The 19,868-nt window shown below is 40.5% G+C and overlaps 1 protein-coding gene across 15 annotated transcripts in view; it reads right to left on the minus strand.

Annotated features, from left to right (window-relative positions):
* The window catches only part of AKAP9 (A-kinase anchoring protein 9), a 209,566-nt gene that overhangs the window by 105,420 nt on the left and 84,278 nt on the right, over positions 1-19,868 (minus strand). For 14 of the 15 annotated variants that reach the window (XM_073333994.1, XM_073333991.1, XM_073333990.1 and 11 more), the window contains 5 exons: positions 18,907-19,062; positions 16,173-16,370; positions 9,664-12,117; positions 6,078-6,291; positions 1,415-1,494 (listed from right to left, as the gene is read on the minus strand). In XM_073333994.1, coding sequence (XP_073190095.1) covers positions 1,415-1,494; positions 6,078-6,291; positions 9,664-12,117; positions 16,173-16,370; positions 18,907-19,062 — 3,102 coding nt within the window. The remainder of the gene's footprint in view (positions 1-1,414; positions 1,495-6,077; positions 6,292-9,663; positions 12,118-16,172; positions 16,371-18,906; positions 19,063-19,868) is intronic. The other variant, XM_073333998.1, reaches the window with a different exon arrangement.

Genomic DNA, 19,868 nt, shown 5'->3' on the forward strand with positions numbered 1-19,868 from the left:
TTTTTTTAATATCACAAGTTTGGTAATAAAGGTAACTATATTGACATAATAGACTTCTGAAAAGCATTTGACATAGGCTGCATGACATTATGATAAAAAATTAGCACTGACAAAAATCAATGCAGCCTATATTAAACAGATTAAAAACTTCTCAACTGAGAAACAACAGAAAAGTAACTGTAAATGGGGAAATCATGATTTTGGGTGTGTCTATAGTGGGTCTTGCAGAAATCTGTTCTCAGCCCAATGCTATTCAACATCTTTAGATATGATTTGAAAGGAAATACATATCAGTCCTGGTAAAATTTGCAGATGACATAAAAATTGGTGAAATGGTAAATAATGCTGGGAATAGGTCAGTCACAGAGGTTGACCTGCATTTCTTGGTCAGGTGGGCTCATTTCAGCAACATGTATTTTAACATTACCAACTGTAAGGTCATACATTTAGGAACAAAAAATGTAGGTTACATTTATAAGATGGGGGACTATATCCTGGAAAACAGTAACTCTGTAAAGGAGATGGGAGTCATGGTTTATAATCCTCTGAACAGGGATTCCCAGTGCGATGCTCTAACTACTAGGCCTACAGTTTTTGGACGTATAAGCAGTGGACTACCAAGAAAGAGAAGGAAGGTGGTATTACTTTCACATATGGCATTAGTAAGACCATTTCTGGAATACTGTGTCCAGTTCTTGTGTCCACACTCCAAAAAGAATGTTGAAAAATTGGAAAGATTTCAGAAAAGAACTACAAGAATGACCTGAATTATGGAAAAGATGCCTCATAGTGAAAGACTAAAAAATCTCATGTATTTAGGTTATGTAAAAGAATGCTAAGAGGTGACTTAGCACCTATATAGGGAAGATATTCCTGATAATAGAAGACTCTTTAATCTAGCAGAAAAAAGCAAAAGAGTTAGCCATTGGAACAATTTATCAAGGGAAAATGTGGATGCTCCATCACTTGAAGTCTAAAATCAAGACTAAAAGATATGCTATAACTCAAACAGAAGTTATGGTCTTGATGCAGAAATTACTGGGTAAAGTACTTTAGTCTGACTTCCTGCAAAACACAGGCCAATCAATCATAGTGGTCCCTTCTGGCATTAAAATCTACGAATCTCTGATCTTTGGCGATTTACAATAGTTTACAGAAAGGCAGCAAGATTTCAGAAGCACTATATACAGAACATTGTGGGGAAAAATACAGGAGCTGAGGAAATACATGAAGGAAGGAAAAATGTTCTGGTTTCTCAGTCTCAAACTAAAGGATTACTGGGAGAGGAAAATGCTGTGATGAAAATGTTAGGGGTGGTGAGAAGAACTAAGAAGAAATAATTCTATCAATATATAAACAGTTCTTGATTTTCAAAATTCCTATGTAAAAAAGTGTTTCTTTGACAAAGTCTTACCTGTGTGAGCCTTAAGCATTCCTCAGACACCGCCCTGCTTAGCTTTTCTATAAGCACCACTGTAGATTTGCCTTCATTGTCTATTAATACAGATTATTAATATTATTAACTTATTTATTGTAGCATGCACTAGATGTCACACACTTTTCAAATAGACAAGAAGGCACAGCCCTAACGAGTTCACAATGTGGACGGACAGAGACAAATAAACTGAAATTGAGGGAATAGGAAAGAAGATGTTGCTTACCTTGTAGAATAACTGCAGTTCTTCTAGATATTTGACCCTAGGTGGTCCACTTCAGGTGTGCATGTGCCCCATGAGCTCATGATGGAAGATGTTTGGTAGCAGTACCTGTCTGGTTACACATGCGCCCTAGCTACCCTCATGCCCCTTACTAAGGGCAGTGTCAGATGAACTACCCTCAGTTCCTTCTGTATCACAAAGTCCAATGGAAACAAGACTCCGAGAAAGAAGGGAAGGGGGGCAAGTAGCGTAGCACCCCCTGGACAAAAATCTTGAAGGACCCCAATTACTGTACAAGTATCCTCTCCTTCTTTGAGTAATGTCCCTATGGGTGCACCACTTCAAGTGACTCCTGAGCTGCATTCCTTAAAGGAGATGGGTACTGAGGAACCCAGTCTGAGGCTTTTGTAGAATTGCAGTACCAAAGGCAGTCTCTGTCCTAGAGGTATGTATTAGGGCATAGTTTAGAAAAAGTGAGAGCCAAAGACCATGTGGCAGTTCTGCAGATTTCTGCAATGCGTGCAGTTAGGAGCAAGGCAATGGAAGTCTATTGCAATTTGGTGGGATGGGCATAGGAGGGAGCTGAACCTTAGCAGCCTTTTAATAGGTGTCCTGCTGGAAACCCACTTGAATAGTCTCTGGGTTGAAACGGGAGCCCCTTTAATTCTGTCCATAAGAGACAAATAGTCTTCGGGAGACTCTCAAATAGTGGTTTTCAAACTATGGGGTGTTCGTTTTGTTTTTGTTTTTTTTAAAAAAGAAAGGAATTTTGGCTGTCAGCCCCAGGTGGCCAGGGCTTGTGAAGGAGGAGGAACAAGACTTCTTGCCCCTGCAGATGTTCGTGAGATGTCTCTGAAAAAGGACAGGGAAGAAGCAGATGCACAGACATGAGCCTAATGTTATTACCACCAAAACCATCTGTCACAAGTAATCTGCTCCAATTAGGTACAAAAATAGGAGTGATCATCTCCAAAAGGAGGGGGATGGGCGGGTCGGAGGCAGGATGATCCAGCTGTAAATCCAGATAATGGGATTGTTCATGGCCCTCAATGAAGGTACAGTATCAGAATGAATCCTTGGATGATGAAGATGACTATGCTGCAACAGTCATGATGACTGATCTTTTTCCCTTCTGGAACCTAAGTTTTTCCTGGAAGGTTCTGAAGGTCTATGGTAAGCTGGAAAGTAAGATCTTTGATCTGTCTGTGACCTGCTGAATCTCCTTTTATTTGCAAGTGTATAAATCCTTAGTGCATGGAGAGTAGCTCTTAAATCCTTTAGGGAATGCAAGGACTCATCCATGGATTCACTGGATAGCCTAGGAGGTTCCTGATGATTATAGCCAGGATGCATGTCAAATGACAACTGCTGTAGAGATGGAGTGGGCTGCTGTTATCAGCCACATCAAGAGAAGCCTGAAAAGAAGTTCTTGCCAGGAGTTGACCTTCAGCGATGGTGGCCTGAATTACTCTTAGTGTTCCAAAGGCAAATATTCAATAAAGTAATCAAACTTTGAATAATTTATGTGGTTGTATTTTGCAACAAGCAACTGGTAGTTGGCAATCCTGAATTGCTCCGGGTAGATGAGTAACTCTTACAACCCAAGAGGTCCAACAATTTTTGTTCCTTGTCATGCGGGATGGTTTTGCCATGGTGTGGCCTATTATGCTTGTTCACTGCATCCACCACAAAGGAGGAGGGTACCATGTGTGTGGACAAACATTCTGAGCCTCTAGCAGGGACATAATTCTTTTTATCTGCCCTCTTACAAGTTGGAGGTATTGTAGCCAGCCTTTGCCAAATCATCTTGGCCAGTTGAAGTGAAGTCTTATTTATGGGCACAGCTACCTGGATGGAGGAAGCAGTGTGTAGGATGTCCAAGAGCCTATGCTGGATCTCCTGTATCCCTTCTGAGGGGATTTGAAGAGTGTCAGCATGAGGTCTTGAAACTGATTAAAGTCATTCACATGTGATCAGAGGCAGTGGGACATGACTGCTTCATCAGGAGAGGAGGAAGAGATATTTGACCATCAGCTATTTTCTCATGCTCCTCAAAGGATTCCTCCTGCAGTAGAGAATGAGGTAAAGGAATGGGAGGAACAGGAAATGGTTACTTTTGAGGTTCAGCATGGGGGTAGCTGGATGCTCTGGGAAAACTGCTGTTGAAAAGCAGCCCATGGATTCCAGTATGGTCACTGAGGGGGGCAAGAAGGAAAGGCAACAGATACCCAAGATAGGTCATACCAAGAAATATGTGAGATACTTGAGCCTGTTTGCATCTTGGGGTCTCCTCCGAATAGACTTCATGGGAGATTGGTTTAGGTTGGTAGTCAAATAAGCCTTGGACAGAGAGATGAGGTCAAAGCTGCTTTCATTCCCATAATGAATGGGGAATGCAGACAATAGTGCAGCTGCAGGTTGTCCATCCATTTCAGGGGGTACCAGGGAACCAATCGGTACTGGAGAGGAATGAAATACTGATGGTAGGTGAGACTGTGGTACGCAGAGTCTTCTCGGGTCCGTAAGCAAGGGGGATTCAGGTTAATGGGATACAAACAGGTCCCTAGAAAAGCTGCAGTACCAGGTGAATCTGTGTGGAAACCTGGCAGGGCTTGACAGTAGAATATAGTAGTACTGAGGATGATGCAGGGTGCAAGAATAACAGTCGACCAGATTATACTGTCGATTTGGGTACGATACACAGTGAGGAAGAAGTGGAGGCCATAGACATTACTGTCTTCCTAGCTGTATAATCTTTAGAGTTCCTAGCATCTTGACTGTGCTTGGATGGTACTAGGCAGGCTTTAGCAGTGATCAATGGGTACTGTGGGGCTTAGAAATACCCAAAGCCTTCAGTATGGATGGACTTTTGGTACCAGAACACAAGGTCTCTGACACGACAGGGCTCTTAGCACCAACTTATTTTTGAGATTTGGAGCTCCTCTTGCTAGATGACTTGGTGCTTTCTCCTGCCAGTCTCTCCTGTGAAGGTCTTATGGGTCATCAAGCTGCAGAGGTCAACTATGGTCACTGGCAGACTGGTGTACCAGGGAGTAGAGGGCAGGTGGTATCCAGCCCTGGGTCTGATGCAGGTCAGAGGAAGTGCTCCATCATGAGGAGCCTCAGCTTTATTTCCCTGTTCTCTCTATATTTACTTTTGAGCCCTGAGTATTTAGAAGGAATGTGAGTGTCCCTTACACAGTGGCTAGAGCAAGGGTGACCATCACTAACTGGGAAAAGTCCCAACAAGTGACACAATGTTTAAATCCAAGGGAACCAGGCATAGCCTGAGGATTTAAGATTCCCTCAAAGGAGAACCTTTGAGGAGAGGAAACCCTTGAGGATCGGTAAGTGAAAGGTCCCTAAAATAAAACACCGAACTTAACTAGTGAAACTAAACACTATGTTAAAACTAAACTAAACTATTCCAAAGGGTAAGTTAGATAGAAGCAGCTTCACTAGACACTTTGTCTCAGGCCAACGTGGTTGGGAAGGAACTGAGGGCAGTGCATCAACAATGTACTATAGATCCTTGGTACGGGGCATGAGGATAGCAAGTGTGCATGTGTGGACCAAACAGGCACTGCTACCAAAAGTCTCCAAAGGTGCATGGAGCACATGCTCACCTGAAGAGGATCACCCATAGGGACATTACTCAAAGAAGAACATATAGATTTTTCTTAATATACATGTCAATTAGATTTAGTCAGCATGACAGAAATGGGTCCTTAAGAGGGACTTAAATATGGCGTGGTATGGCAATAAGTTCAGGAAGTTCAAACCATATAGGGGGAAGCATGTTAGAAAGCACAGAAGTGATTGACAAATGAGCAGTTAATGGAGGAGCCATGGGGGAATAGCAACATGAAGTGAGACACACTCAGATAAGAAGGGAGGGCAGAGTTATACATAGCTTTGAAGGTGGTGATAAACAAGCTTGAATAGTGTGTAAGGAGCCAGTGGAGAGATTCAAGGAGGGGAATGATATAATCAAGACAACGGACAAACAAGGTATTGTGTTACTACATTTAACTAGTATGATTTCAATACGGAATACACACCTAAACATTTTTTTAATGTAACCCTCTAAAATGACTGCTCTAAGACAAATAGCAAAAAATAAATTTGAATACAACCATCTACTAATAAATATAATCACAATAAAAGTGATAACTTACATAAGATTTTTCAAAATTATGTTGAATAATACACAGTGTGTACTACATAATGGGCTTCTTGTAACTTTACAATAATTTGAGTTAAAACATTTAAATATAAAAAAGGAAATATTGGATAGAAGAACCTATTTTGTTAGGCAACTGAAGAAAAAATTCTCTCAAACTTTTCTTGTCACATGCTCTCTTTTAAAGAAATATTTTTACACAGAGAACTTCTCTCCTATCATTTTCAACAATATACCTGCTTGTTGACCTTTCACGGTCTGGAGCTCTAGTTGATACATTTTCTTAAGCTCATTCATCTCTTGTGTATGACTGCAGATGAGCTCCTCTTTAAGGCTGCAGAGTGCATTCTCTTTTTCAGCTTTCAAGTACTCACGGACCTGGTCCACATGAGCTGAATAAACCAGAGAGAGACAAATGCGCTGGGCCTCCATCTGTAGCTGTAAATCAGTCTTTGAATGGAAATACACATATTACAAAGAGTTAAAAATAAGGAAGCAAGAAAGTCCAAATTTTCTGTATTTTATTACAGCTGCTAATTTCAGACAATAATAATTTTAAACATGTGCACCTGACACGTAAACTTAATATTAACACTTAAATATTTGTTAACTATTATCTAGTTTTTATTTGCAGTCAGAAACCAAATCTGTACAATAATTAAGAGATTTCCTAAGTTCAAAATATATCTGCACATTCTTGCTCTAGTGATTCAGTAATGTAAAGCATACTTACAAACCATATTTTCCTTTGAAAATCATTATTAACTAGTGAACTGATATGAAGTTCAATGGGCATGTGCCGAGACAACGATGGCTGCATGACAGTTTTAAAGAAAATTTTCAGGGGAACGACAATTCAGCTAAGGTAGTCTGGAGAGAAGTTTGACTTGGAGTAGAAGCACAGTCCCAAATTTATTCAGTGAGTGGATTAAAGGACTGAGTTCTTAGCCCTGGTCTACACTAGGACTTTAGGTCGAATTTAGCAGCATTAAATCGATGTAAACCTGCACCAGTCCACACGATGAAGCCCTTTATTTCGAGTTAAAGGGCTCTTAAAATCGATTTCCTTACTCCACCCCTGACAAGTGGATTAGCGCTTAAATCGGCCTTGCTGGCTCGAATTTGGGGTACTGTGGACATAATTCGACAGTATTGGCCTCCGGGAGCTATCCCAGAATGCTCCATTGTGACCGCTCTGGACAGCACTCTCAACTCAGATGCAAGATTGTTTGCCGTTGCTCTGACGCAGGGAGGGGCGACTGAGGACACGGCTTACAGGGCTGGCTTCAGGGAGCTAAAATCAACAAAGGGGGTGCCTTTACATCAAGGAGTATTTCAGGCAGGACTTCACGGAGGGTTCCAATAAGAAATGGTGCACCTAAGTTATTGTTCTTATTGGAACAAGGAGGTTAGCCTGGCCTCTGATTGATACATGGCTAGATTTACCTCGCTGCACCTTCTCTGTGAGTGACTGCAGTGTGACCTAGAGGAATGAGTCCCCTAGACAGGGGAGGGGGGGAAGCAAATGAGTACAAAACAAGTCTGGTCTATTTCTTGTTTTGATCCACTCCATCTATCTTTTACATCTTTGGCTGGCAGCAGACGGTGCAGAAGGACTGCATGCCATCCACATCTCATGGCTGCTCGGCAGAAGATGGTACAGTACGACTGCTAGCCATCCTTATCTCTTGCCTGCCCGGCAGAAGATGGTACAGTACGACTGCTAGCAATCCGTATCGCCTGCCTGCTCACCATAAGACGGTTCAATAGGACTGACTGCAGGACTAAAGAGAATGACCTGGTCAAGTCACTCCAAATTTAGTCCCTGCGCCCATGTCTACCCAGGCGCTCCCAGCCGACGTGGCCAGGAGCACCTCGGACACGACGAGGACGGCTACCAGTCGTATTGCACCGTCTGCTGCCAGAAGGCAATGGGTTGCTGCTACTGTGTAGCAATGCCGTACTGCGTCTGCCAGCACCCAGGAGACATACGGTGACGATTACTTGAGCAGGCTCCATGCTTGCCGTGGTATGGCGTCTGCACAGGTAATTCAGAAAAAAAGGCGCAAAACGATTGTCTGCCCTTCCTTTCACGGAGGAAGGGAGGGAGGGAGGGAGGGAGGGAAGGGGGGCCTGACGATATGTACCCAGAACCACCCGTGACAATGTTTTAGCCCCATCAGGCACTGGGATCTCAACCCAGAATTCCAATGGGCAGCGGAGACTGCGGGAACTGTGGGATAGCTATCCACAGTGCAACGCTCTGGAAGTCGACTCTAGCCTCAGTACTGTGGAAGCACTCCGCCGAGTTAATGCACTTAGAGCATTTTCTGTGGGGACACACACACTCGAATATATAAAACCGATTTCTAAAAAAACGACTTCTATAAATTCGACCTTATTCCGTAGTGTAGACATACCCTTAGTTTAAACGCACAGCAGTCCCTTCACAAAGGAAGTGAATATCAAATCATGCTGTGTGCTTGACTGGAAAGGCAAGAAATAGCATCAATTCTCAAACCAGTGAGATAGTCAGGGACCTGTTTATGATTTACATATCAAATTATATTTTGTAAATTTTGATACTTAGGTAATTTCTCTTGTTATTTCAAGCCTCTTTTTATTTTTCTTCTCTATTTTTCTACATTAGCACACAGTGCACTGAAATTAACATTGGATTCTATGGCCCAGGTCTTTGGCTAAGGCTAAGAAGCATACATCACAACTGAGGAAGGGCAAGTTAAAATTTAGCCTGATATCCACTTTGGTAATAAATGCCATGTGGACTATTAATAGTAGACTGTTTTAAAACTGTCAAGAAATACATATGATAACCTAAAACAACCTGGTAGAGGAAAAAGTCTAAGGTATTGGTGCCTATGAAAAACCTAACTTTTGCTACAATATTTATTGAATCATTGCATATAGATTTAAGGCCAGATTTTTGGTGCCAGTCTCTGTTTAAATATTAGTAAAATATCTAAACTGTTTGCACCCACAAGCAAGTAGAGATAATACTATTTGTATTTGTATCTGCAATTCAGCACGGATACAAAAATGCAGGCCTAACTGCACCTCCAAAAACTGAGGTTAGGTGGAGGCCCAACTGGCTTTTAATATCTTCTGACAGTTTATTCACCTTCCATTTCTCCACTTCTCATCCAGAAAAATTAAATTTAGAGAACATTAATATAGTGGCAGTGGGTTGTTAAAGATTCTACTTTTTGTTTTGCAAGTTTAATCGAACATAATTAGTGAGAAAATAGTGAATTGTTTGCATTCCTTCCAATTTTTTGTTTGAGTGGTTATACTGTAGAGCTGGAGAACAAATCATAAACAAGGTAGAAGTGTCTTGGAAAAAATAACCAACTCTTTCCTGACCTCTCCAACAAAAATCTAGAGTCATTAAAACTTTTACTTTCTTTGAGTAAGATAGGATGTTACAATTGTATTGAAGACAAAATGCAATAATTAGGTTTTGCTTCATAATATTTTAACTGATGGCAAAGAATTTACCAAAACAAAGTTTAATTTTAGTTAAAATATTAAATTTAGTGAAAGCAAAAAACATTCATTTCTTTTGATCTATTCATACATCCATTAAAAAGGAACCCCTTTACACACTCCTTGAGAATTCTTAAACGTACAGCTATGAAACAGATCACTCCTATGACTGCCCACCCTTAACCACTAATCAACATATCCACAACAAACAAGCCCAGAAGCAAAAGGCATATTTAAGATAAACATTAAAACTTTCATTATTTTAAACAGATGTACTCCTAGTAACGTTCTTTACCATACAGGTTTCTATAAACATACCTGTTCAGATTTTAATATATCCAGCTGCTGCTGAAGCTGATCATTTTCATGCTGTGTAATGGCCAGTAGTGACGTTTCTCCTGCTAGTCGGTCAGTCAGCTGGTGCACATGATCCAACAGTGATTGCTGCTCGGGATTCAACTTTTGCTGAATTTTCTTCTCTGTTACATGATGATGATCTGAATCTTTACACAAACTCAGATCATCTTCTCTTACTTTTATTTCCTCACCAAGTTCATTGCTGGGATCAATTATTAGATTTCTAGTTTCAGACACTAGGATAGCATCTGCTTGAGCTTTCTCTTTAGAGTATTTTGTCTTCTGTTCAAAAATCTTAACATTTTCTGCCTGATTGTGGCTAATTATGATTTCTTGTTCTTTAAATCTTGCTAAAACTTGTTCTTTCTCCTGTTTTAAAGATTTGACTTCTTCACTTAATTGACAAATTTCTCTATGTTTTAATTTTAATTGTTCAGAAAGATCTGAAAGTCTCAAGGACAATTCCATTTTCTCACGCTGGGCTACCTCAAGCTTTTCCATAAGTTCTGTACTATCTTTCTCAACAACTTCTCCAACTTCAAAAGTTTCTGCTTTGCATATTTTGTCTTCTTTAGAGCCTTCAAAGACTGAACTTTTAGTTTTCAATACAACCAGTTCATAGCTTTGTAAATGTTGAAGCTCTTCAGTCAGAGCCTTAAGCTTGGTTTTATATTCAGCTTCCTCTTTGTTTTTGCTCTCTTCTAAATCAGCTTTTATCTTTAGAAGACAAGCATATTCTTCCTGCAGCTCTTGATAACTAGCTTCAAAATTTTTCTCAGCAAATGAAAAAGTATTCTTTTGCCTCTCAATTTCTGCTCTGAGTTCAATGTCTTGTTTTATAAACTGCTCATTTTCAGCCATTAGCTTTTCTATTCTTTTTTGCATGTCAAGGTCTTCTGACTTAGAATAAACATTGTCTGTGAAAATCAACTTTTCTTCTGAACTAACCAAACTATGCTTTAATTTCTCCTGTAAAGCTCTATTTTCATCTTTAAGAAGATTATTTTGTGTCTCAAGCTCTTTACATTTTTCTTGAAGGCTAACTTCTTTCTCTTTCATTTGTTTCTCCAACAATTCAGTTTTAAGTTGCAACTCTTGAACTTCTTGTTCAAGTATACCCTCTTCTTTTTCTTCTTGCCAAAGAACATCAATCTCCTTTTGGAGTTCCTGTATTTGAAGTGTCATTTCTTCCGATTTAGAATTTACAACAGACTGCTGCAAATCTTTCAGCTTTGAAATCTCCAACAACAGCTGACTTTGCTTTGTTATTAAGTTGTCCTTTTCAAATTGCATGGCTTCTATCTTTTGACTCATTTCATTTTGTACTCCTTCTAATTGCTGTTTATAGTGTGTGGCCAAGTTATCTTTAAGAATTTCAATGTTTATTCTGTGCTCTTGTTGTAAGTCTTCTCTAAGGTTGGATAGTTCTTCTTCATGACTAAACAGAAGCTGTGTCCTCAGTTTCTCTAATTCAGCTTCTTGAGATTCAGCCATTCTGTCCAAAACTTCATCCTTCTCTCTTTCTAGCATTTCAAGTTTTATTTTATAATTTGTGACTTCTGCCTCATGTTTTAATTCTAACTCTTTCCTTAGCTCAGATGCAGAAGCAAGCTGAGCTTTCAGCTCTTCAGTCATAACCTGGTATTTATCTGCTTCATTTAATCTGCATTCTTTGTCCATTATGGTCTGCTTGGCTCTCTGAATCTGCTCTCTTGCAAAGGTCAATTCTTGAAAAAGACCTTTAATTTGTGTTTGTTGAAGAGACTTCTCTGCTGAAATGTCTTCCAGTTGTTTTGACAAATCTTGCTTTATTTTTTCCTTCTCATAATTAGCATCTTGCAATTTCTTATTCAATTCATTAATTGCAATATTCATTAAATGTACTTGATCTTCACTAATATTATCACTTGAACATGGATTTAAAGTTTTCTCCAGCTCAATTTTTTGTTGGGCAAGAAGTTCTTCAATTTCTAATGCATGTTGCTTAATTAACTCTTGCTTCATTTGTACAATCTGCTGCCCATACATCTCATCTAATTCTGCCTGAAGTTGTGCCAGTCTCCTTTGTGTTTCTAATTCCATTCTTTGAACAATGTCAGTTTCAAATTGGCTGTCTTTATGGCATCGCTTCTGTAATTCTTCCACAGTACCCATTAACTGTTTTATTTCATCAGAACATTGTCTTTCTTTTTGTTTGCAGTTAGCCAGTTGCAGTCTCACATTATTTGCCTCTTGATTCTTTTGTACAATCTGTTCTTTTAATTCCCCCAGTGATTTATTGGCATCGGATAATTTTTCCTTCACCTGAAATGCATTTTTTTCTTCTTCTATTATTTTTGCTTTCAGCTCTCCAATTAGTACTTCTTTTTCTTGTAGTTTTTTATTAGAATCTTCTCTTTCATTTTTCTGTTTCTCCTTTAAAAAGCAAAATCATGCCATATTTTAACTTTTGGCATCTCAATATTTAAATGTTTTTAAACTTTGAATATTATACTTAAAAATTCTTCTTAAAAACATCATGTTACTCTGTAACCATTTCTAAAATTAGATCTAAACCATTTGCTACTCAATTTCAATAATTTTCTCTGCATTGGGAATAAATTATGGTTCAAGATCACTTTATTTTTTCCAGTGCTGCACTTGCATTTCAAAAATGTTTGGCTTAGTTGAAAAGAAATTCTTACAGAATTAGTTTCCTACACAAACTACTTTTCTTCAGAAATTAGAAGTTCTAAAGGGAAATATACACAAGAATAACATTTAAAATGTGAGGGAACGTTTGACAGCAACTCTTTGAGCACCACCATTAGGGGCTGATTCACCACCCACTGAAGTCAATGGGAGTTTTTTCATTGATTTTAATGGGCATTGTATCAATATGCACCAAGGGTCCATTAATTTTCATATTGTATACATTATGCCATTTGAAAATGCCACTGAATACAAGTAGATATATCAATAGGCCCAAATATGCACTCTTTTAGTGGATGTATTTCAAATGTCTACAGAACAGTCAAGAGGTTTTAATTGGTGCTTCTTTAAAGTGCATTCAATTTTGTGCAGCGATTTGAGAGGTCTTCCATGAAGGACACTAAATAAACACAAAAGATATACCATAAAGCATAAAAGTACTTCTTGTTTAAGACGAGAGTTGTTCAATCAACTTTTTATATTTTCTTTCAAAGTTACTGACATTTATCACAGAATATCAGGGTTGGAAGGGACCTCAGGAGGTCCAATCCCCTGCTCAAAGCAGGACCAATCCCCAACTAAATCATCCCAGCCAGGGCTTTGTCAAGCCTGGCCTTAAAAACTTCTAAGGAAGGAGATTCCACCACCTCCCTAGGTAACGCATTCCAGTGCTTCACCACCCTCCTAGGGAAAAAGTTTTTCCTAATATCCAACCTAAACCTCCCCCACTGCAACTTGAGACCATTACTCCTCATTCTGTCATCTGCTACCACTGAGAACAGTCTAGATCCATCCCCTTTGGAACCCCCTTTCAGGTAGTTGAAAGCAGCTATCAAAATCCCCCCTCATTCTTCTCTTCCGCAGACTAAACAATCCCAGTTCCCTCAGCCTCTCCTCATAAGTCATGTGTTGCAGTCCCCTAATAATTTTTGTTGCCCTCCGCTGCACTCTTTCCAATTTTTCCACATCCTTCTTGTAGTGTGGGGCCCAAAACTCGACACACTACTCCAGATGAGGCCTCACCAATGTTGAATAGAGGGGAACGATCACTTCCCTCGATCTGCTGGCAATGCCCCTACTTATACATCCCAAAACGCCATTGGCCTTCTTGGCAACAAGGGCACACTGTTGACTCATATCCAGCTTCTCGTCCACTGTAACCCCTAGGTCCTTTTCTGCAGAACTGCTGCCTAGCCATTCAGTCCCTAGTCTGAAGTGGTGCATCGGATTCTTCCATCCTTAGTGCAGGATTCTACACTTGTCCTTGCTGAACCTCATCAGATTTCTTTTGGCCCAACCCTCCAATTTGTCTAGGTCCCTCTGTATCCTATCCCTACCCTCCAGCATATCTACCTCTCCTCCCAGTTTAGTGTCATCTGCAAACTTACTGAGGGTGCAATCCACACCATCCTCCAGATCATTTATGAAGATATTGAACAAAACCTGCCCCAGGACCGACCCTTGGGACACTCCACTTCATACCAGCTGCCAACTAGACATGGAGCCGTTGAGCCCGACAATCTAGCCAGCTTTCTATCCACCTTATAGTCCATTCATCCAGCCCATACTTCTTTAGCGTGTCAAAAGCTTTGCTAAAGTCAAGGAACAACACATCCACTGCTTTCCCCTCATCCACAGAGCCAGTTATCTCATCATAGAAGGCAATTAGATTAGTCAGGCATGACTTGCCCTTGGTGAATCCATGCTGACTGTTCCTGATCACTTTCCTCTCCCCTAAGTGCTTCAGAATTGATTCCTTGAGGACCTGCTCCATGATTTTTCCAGGGACTGAGGTGAGGCTGACTGGCCTGTAGTTCCCAGGATCCTCCTTCTTCCCTTTTTTAAAGATGGGCACTACACTAGCCTTTTTCCAGTCATCCGGAACTTCCCCCGATCGCCATGAGTTTTCAAAGATAATGGCCAATGGCTCTGCAATCACATCCACCAACTCCTTTAGCATTCTCGGATGCAGCGCATCCGGCCCCATGGACTTGTGCTCGTCCAGCTTTTCTAAATAGTCCCAAACCACTTCTTTCTCCACAGAGGGCTGGTCACCTCCTCCCCATGCTGTGCTGCCCAGTGCAGTAGTTTGGGAGCTGACCTTGTTCGTGGAGACAGAGGCAAAAAAAGCATTGAGTACATTAGCTTTTTCCTCATCCGCTGTCACTAGGCTGCCTCCTGCATTCAGTAAGGTGCCCACACTTTCCTTGACCACCTTCTTGTTGCCAACATACATGAAGAAACCCTTCTTGTTATTCTTAACATCCCTTGCTAGCTGCAACTCCAGGTGTGATTTGGCCTTCCTGATTTCACTCCTGCATGCCCGAGCAATATTTTTATACTCTTCCCTGGTCATTTGTCCAGTCTTCCACTTCTTGTAAGCTTCTTTTTTGTGTTTAAGATCAGCAAGGATTTCACTGTTAAGCCAAGCCGGTCACCTGCCATATTTAATATTCTTTCTACACATCGGGATGGTTTGTCCCTGTAACCTTAATAAGGATTCTTTAAAATGCAGCCAGCTCTCCGGGACTCCTTTCCCCCTCATGTTATTCTCCCAGGGGATTCTGCCCATCAGTTCCCTGAGGGAGTCAAAGTCTGCTTTTCTGAAGTCCAGGGTCCATATTCTGCTGCTCTCCTTTCTTCCTTGTGTCAGGATCCTGAACTCGACCATCCCATGGTCACTGCCTCCCAGGTTCCCATTCACTTTTGCTTCCCCTGCTAATTCTTCCCGGTTTGTGAGCAGCAGGTTAAGAAGAGCCCTGTCCCTAGTTGGTTCCTCCAGCCCTTGCACCAGGAAATTGTCCCCTACACTTTCCAAAAACTTCCTGGATTGTCTGTGTACTGCTGTATTGCTCTCCCAGCAGATATCAGGGTGATTGAAGTTTCCCATGAGAACCAGGGCGTGTGATCTAGTAACTTCCGTTAGTTGCCGGAAGAAAGCCTCGTCCACCTCATCCCCATAGTCAGGTGGTCTATAGCAGACTCCCACCATGACATCACCCTTTTTGCTCACACTCCTAAACTTAATCCAGAGACACTCAGGTTTTTCTGCAGTTTCATACCGGAGCTCTGAGCAGTCATACTGCTCTCTTACATACAGTGCAACTTCCCCACCTTTTCTGCCCTGCCTGTCCTTCCTGAACAGTTTATATCCATCCATGACAGTACTCCAGCCATGCGAGTTATTCCACCAAGTCTCTGTTATTCCAATCACATCATAATTCCTTGACTGTGCCAGGACTTCCAGTTCTCCCTGCTGGTTTCCCAGGCTTCTTGCATTTGTGTATAGACACTTGAGTTAACTTGTTGTTTGTTCTGCTTTCTTAGTATGAGGCAGGAGCCCTCCCCTCTCGCTCTCTCCTGCTCGTGCTTCCTCCCGGTATCCCACGACACCGTTAAATGCTTATTTAATATAAGCATTCTAATTCCAGTTCTACCTTTCTCATTCACTTGTTATAAATATTTCTGCTGTAATTATAAGTTGATTTTAGACTCTAGAAAAAATGTCCAAATAAAGAACCAGGCAATTCAACTAGTACTTACTTCTAAACTATGCATACAATATACATTTAATATAATAAAGGTAACAGTCCCTGTCTTAAAGAGACAACAAGTTCCTTTTATAAAATGAATATAGGAAGCCAATATTTTTGCTGCATCTAATAAGGAGTTGCACACACGTATTTGGTGTTACATTTATAATTAACTTCAAAGGAACTACAATTAGTAAAACAACATCAAGTCAATAGTAAAAGGTATCAGTCTAGTAAGAAACCTACCATTTCATAGACTGTGATTCTGTCTTGCAGAAGGGTAATTTGTACTTCAAATTCTTTATTCTTTTTTTGGTAATTCTTCAGTAGATATTCTTGTTCTTCTAGCTGTTGCTGATGTGTAAGGATCTGTTGTTTGGCTTGCAATAAATCCGCAGCTGTACTACTATGGCTGGTATTCCTTAAGGCTTCACTTGCCTGTAACTTACACATAGAAAAAACATACATAGGTCAGAGTTTTCTAAACCAGCAATCCTCCCATTTGCTCCACTTTATCTATAAGCAGGGAAAGACTCTTTGAAATTTGTTTGTCACATTATATTCTCTTTTAGTAGCAATTGTGACAGGGTCGGGCCACATGGCTACAGGAGAGTAACAGAAGGCAGATATATTAGCCCCAGGTTAAGTAGGACCCTTTTCCCTGGATAAGGTAACATGGAAGGTTCCGGAACAATCAGGAACCTTCTGGACACAATTCAGACAGACAGGCTGATTAGAACACCTGCAGCCAATCAAGAAGCTGCTAGAATCAATGAAGGCAGGCTAATCAGGGCACCTGGGTTTAAAAAAGGAGCTCATTTCAGTTTGTGTAAGGAGTGTGCGCGTGTAAGGAGCTGGGAGCAAGAGGTGCTAGGAGCCGAGAGTGAGAACGCATACTGTTGGAGGACTGAGGAGTACAAGCATTATCAGACACCAGGAGGAAAGTCCTATGGTGAGGATAAAGAAGGTGTTGGGAGGAGGCCATGGGGAAGTAGCCCAGGGAGTTGTAGCTGTCGCACATCTGTTCCAGGAGGCACTCTAGACAGCTGCATTCCACAGGGCTCTGGGCTGGAACCCGGAGTAGAGGGCAGGCCTGGTTCCCCCCAAACCTCCCAACTCCTGGTCAGACACAGGAGGAGCTGACCTGGACTGCGGGTTCACGAAAACAGCCAAACTGAGGACTACCATGAAGCTCCAAGGCGAGCAAATCCGCCAATAAGCGCAAGACCCATCAAGGTAGAGGAGGAACTTTGTCACACAATGGAATGGTGTTCATCATGTTGGAACAGCCAGCAAATTATTTTTTCATGCTCAGTATTACACTGCTGCTTCTTACACCCAAGGTCATCAGGGGAGAGATCTTGAACGACTGCTGGAGATGAAACACAAGGCCCAGAGGGGATGGGCAATGCCAGTATACTTATGTGGTAAGAGGGGTGGCTGCCCTCCATCTCAAGTTGACTGCCTTCCCATTGGCTTGGGATGAGTGATCTGGCTAGCTGATTGGCTCCTGTGTACCCTCTCACCCATATTTATACTCTCCTGGGCTTTTCAACAGCCTCTTGTTCCTGTTGGCTGCTCTGCCCTGCCCTCCCCTGCACTCCTCTTAAGTTGTAGTGTAGGAGCTGTGTTTTTTAGGAGGTTGCAGGTGTCACTGATCACCTGTTTTGGGATCATGATGAAATTTTTTCCATTGGATCAAATTAGCCTGTGTCTAGTTGGTTTTTTTTCCCACTTTCCTCTCAGCATCATGGAGGAACACGTGGGTTGTATGCAATAGACTTTAAAGTTTAATATTAGGAAAGAAATGACCGTTCAGCTTGTCACAACGTGTGGCCAGTGCAAATAAAGGTTAAAAGGGCCAGCTCCCACAGGTAAATGAGATTCAGGATTTTGCTGGTCGACCTTGGGCCTATAGGATAAGGGGAGACCTGAAAGATTTTCAGATTGAGGTTCCCTCTTGGTAATCTCTGCCCCCTTCACTCAAGGGGATGCAGAGAGGATTTAAAAGCAAACAGTCCTACGGTAGGCCTGAACTACTGGTTATATGGTGGGAATCCTGTAACTCTGCATTGCAAACCAATTAAACACCTGGCATGTGAGAATGGCGAGTAGGCATAAAGTGCCTCTTCATTGTGTAAAATTAATACCATTGTGGCCTGCTGCTTAAATCCATCCCATATATCTGTTGTTCATTGCGGGCATATCTCAAAATATGTTTTATGGCCAACTAGCACAGGGCAGCAGTATATTAGGAGTCACTTTGAAGTGATAATATGCCTTGCTCCTGCAATTGTTAATTCTCAGAAATCAGTATGTGAAATACTGTAGATTCACAATGCCATGCTCAAAGCTTGTGTAAGTTACCTATGAGTGTTCAACAGCTTAAAATACTAAAACATTTAACTGCCGCACAAATGAATAACAACGAAGCCCCTGTGGCTACCATTAAACTCAATCCTCAGTTCCTTTTTGAACAAATTAATTTAAAAATACGTAACAAAAAGGAACAATTGAATAATCTTCAACCCTAGCAGAGAAGTAGGGGTGTGACTAAGCCTCTAATAAGACTCTAGGGTGAAATCCTGAATACAAATGAAGTCAATGGGTGTTCTGCCATTGATTTCAAAGATGCCAGGATTTGACCCCTAATCTTTTGAGAACAGTTATTATTGTGGTTGCCAGTAGAAAGCCAGTATTTACCAATGGTTACGATCACGCAATAAAAGCGAAACCACGTTTTTCCTATTATATTATAAGAAATGAGTGCAATATTCCAGATTTTATAATGTGGTAACTGCTGGCAAATACCAACTCTTTTAATCACTGTAGATCCCTATTCTCGGGTCCAAATCTTCAAAAGTTTACATGGAAGAACACTGATTTTGTTTCTAAAGGAAGTAATACTTCATAGATTGTGTTATCCAAATTGACCCTCTTTCATCAAACCTGATGAAATATTGTTAGCAATAAAACTTACATGCTGAAACTGAATTTGCAGTTTCTGGCTTTGTTCAGTAAGCTCTAAAAATTCCCTCAGTGTTTCATCCTTTTCTTTCCGTGCTTGCTGCAGATTCGTAGTAAGCTGTGTGATAATATCATCTCTTTGTTTGATAGCAGCCTCAAACTCTTGAAGCTATGGAAGGTTAAAGTTTAAACAATTAGTGCAAGTCAAAAGATCTACAAAAACATATTAAATTTTTCTCATGAAATGGGAGTAAAAAAAGTAAAATGTATTTAATGCATGACATCTCTACTCAAAAGTGCTTACAAACACTTACGGTAGCATTAATATTTTAGCAATAACTTTGTACCATAAGTATTTAAAACTATTCAGACACAGGATATTGCTTTCATCATTAAGTAATTGACACAATTTCCTGAGCCCCCCATAAGATACCTAACTGAAGAATGTAATCTGGAGTTTATATTGACAAGGTATTGAATCTTGATTAAATATATCAGAGTTAGAATCTGAAACTAAGTTAAACCAGAAGTTCTCTAAAACATTCTTTGACATCAGTGTGGAACATGCAACAAATTGGGACTCCACGAGATAATGAGGAAATCAGATTAAACATTCAAGACTGATACATGGTATATAGCAGAGAAAAGCTTAGATGGACACTTGTAATAAAAAAAAGAAAAAGGACAAAAGTACTGTTGATGGAAATAAATTTCTTCAGAAGTGTTATAAGTACCTTTCAGGAGCATATATTTCACTAAATTCTGTAAACCACGAACTGTAATTATTATTACCTGACACTAATTTTCTTTAAAAAATTAAATTTCTTGTGGTTTACTTGAAAATTACTTCATTTATTTAAACTCTTCTTTCTACAGCCAGCAGAAGCGTTAAAATGTAAATAACCTGTCAGTCAATATACATATTTTTAAATCATTAATCTGCTCATATATTATGCTGTAAATTTAATTTTCTAT

This window comes from Lepidochelys kempii, chromosome 2 (assembly GCF_965140265.1).
Source record: "Lepidochelys kempii isolate rLepKem1 chromosome 2, rLepKem1.hap2, whole genome shotgun sequence".
NCBI classification, from domain to species: Eukaryota; Metazoa; Chordata; order Testudines; family Cheloniidae; genus Lepidochelys; species Lepidochelys kempii.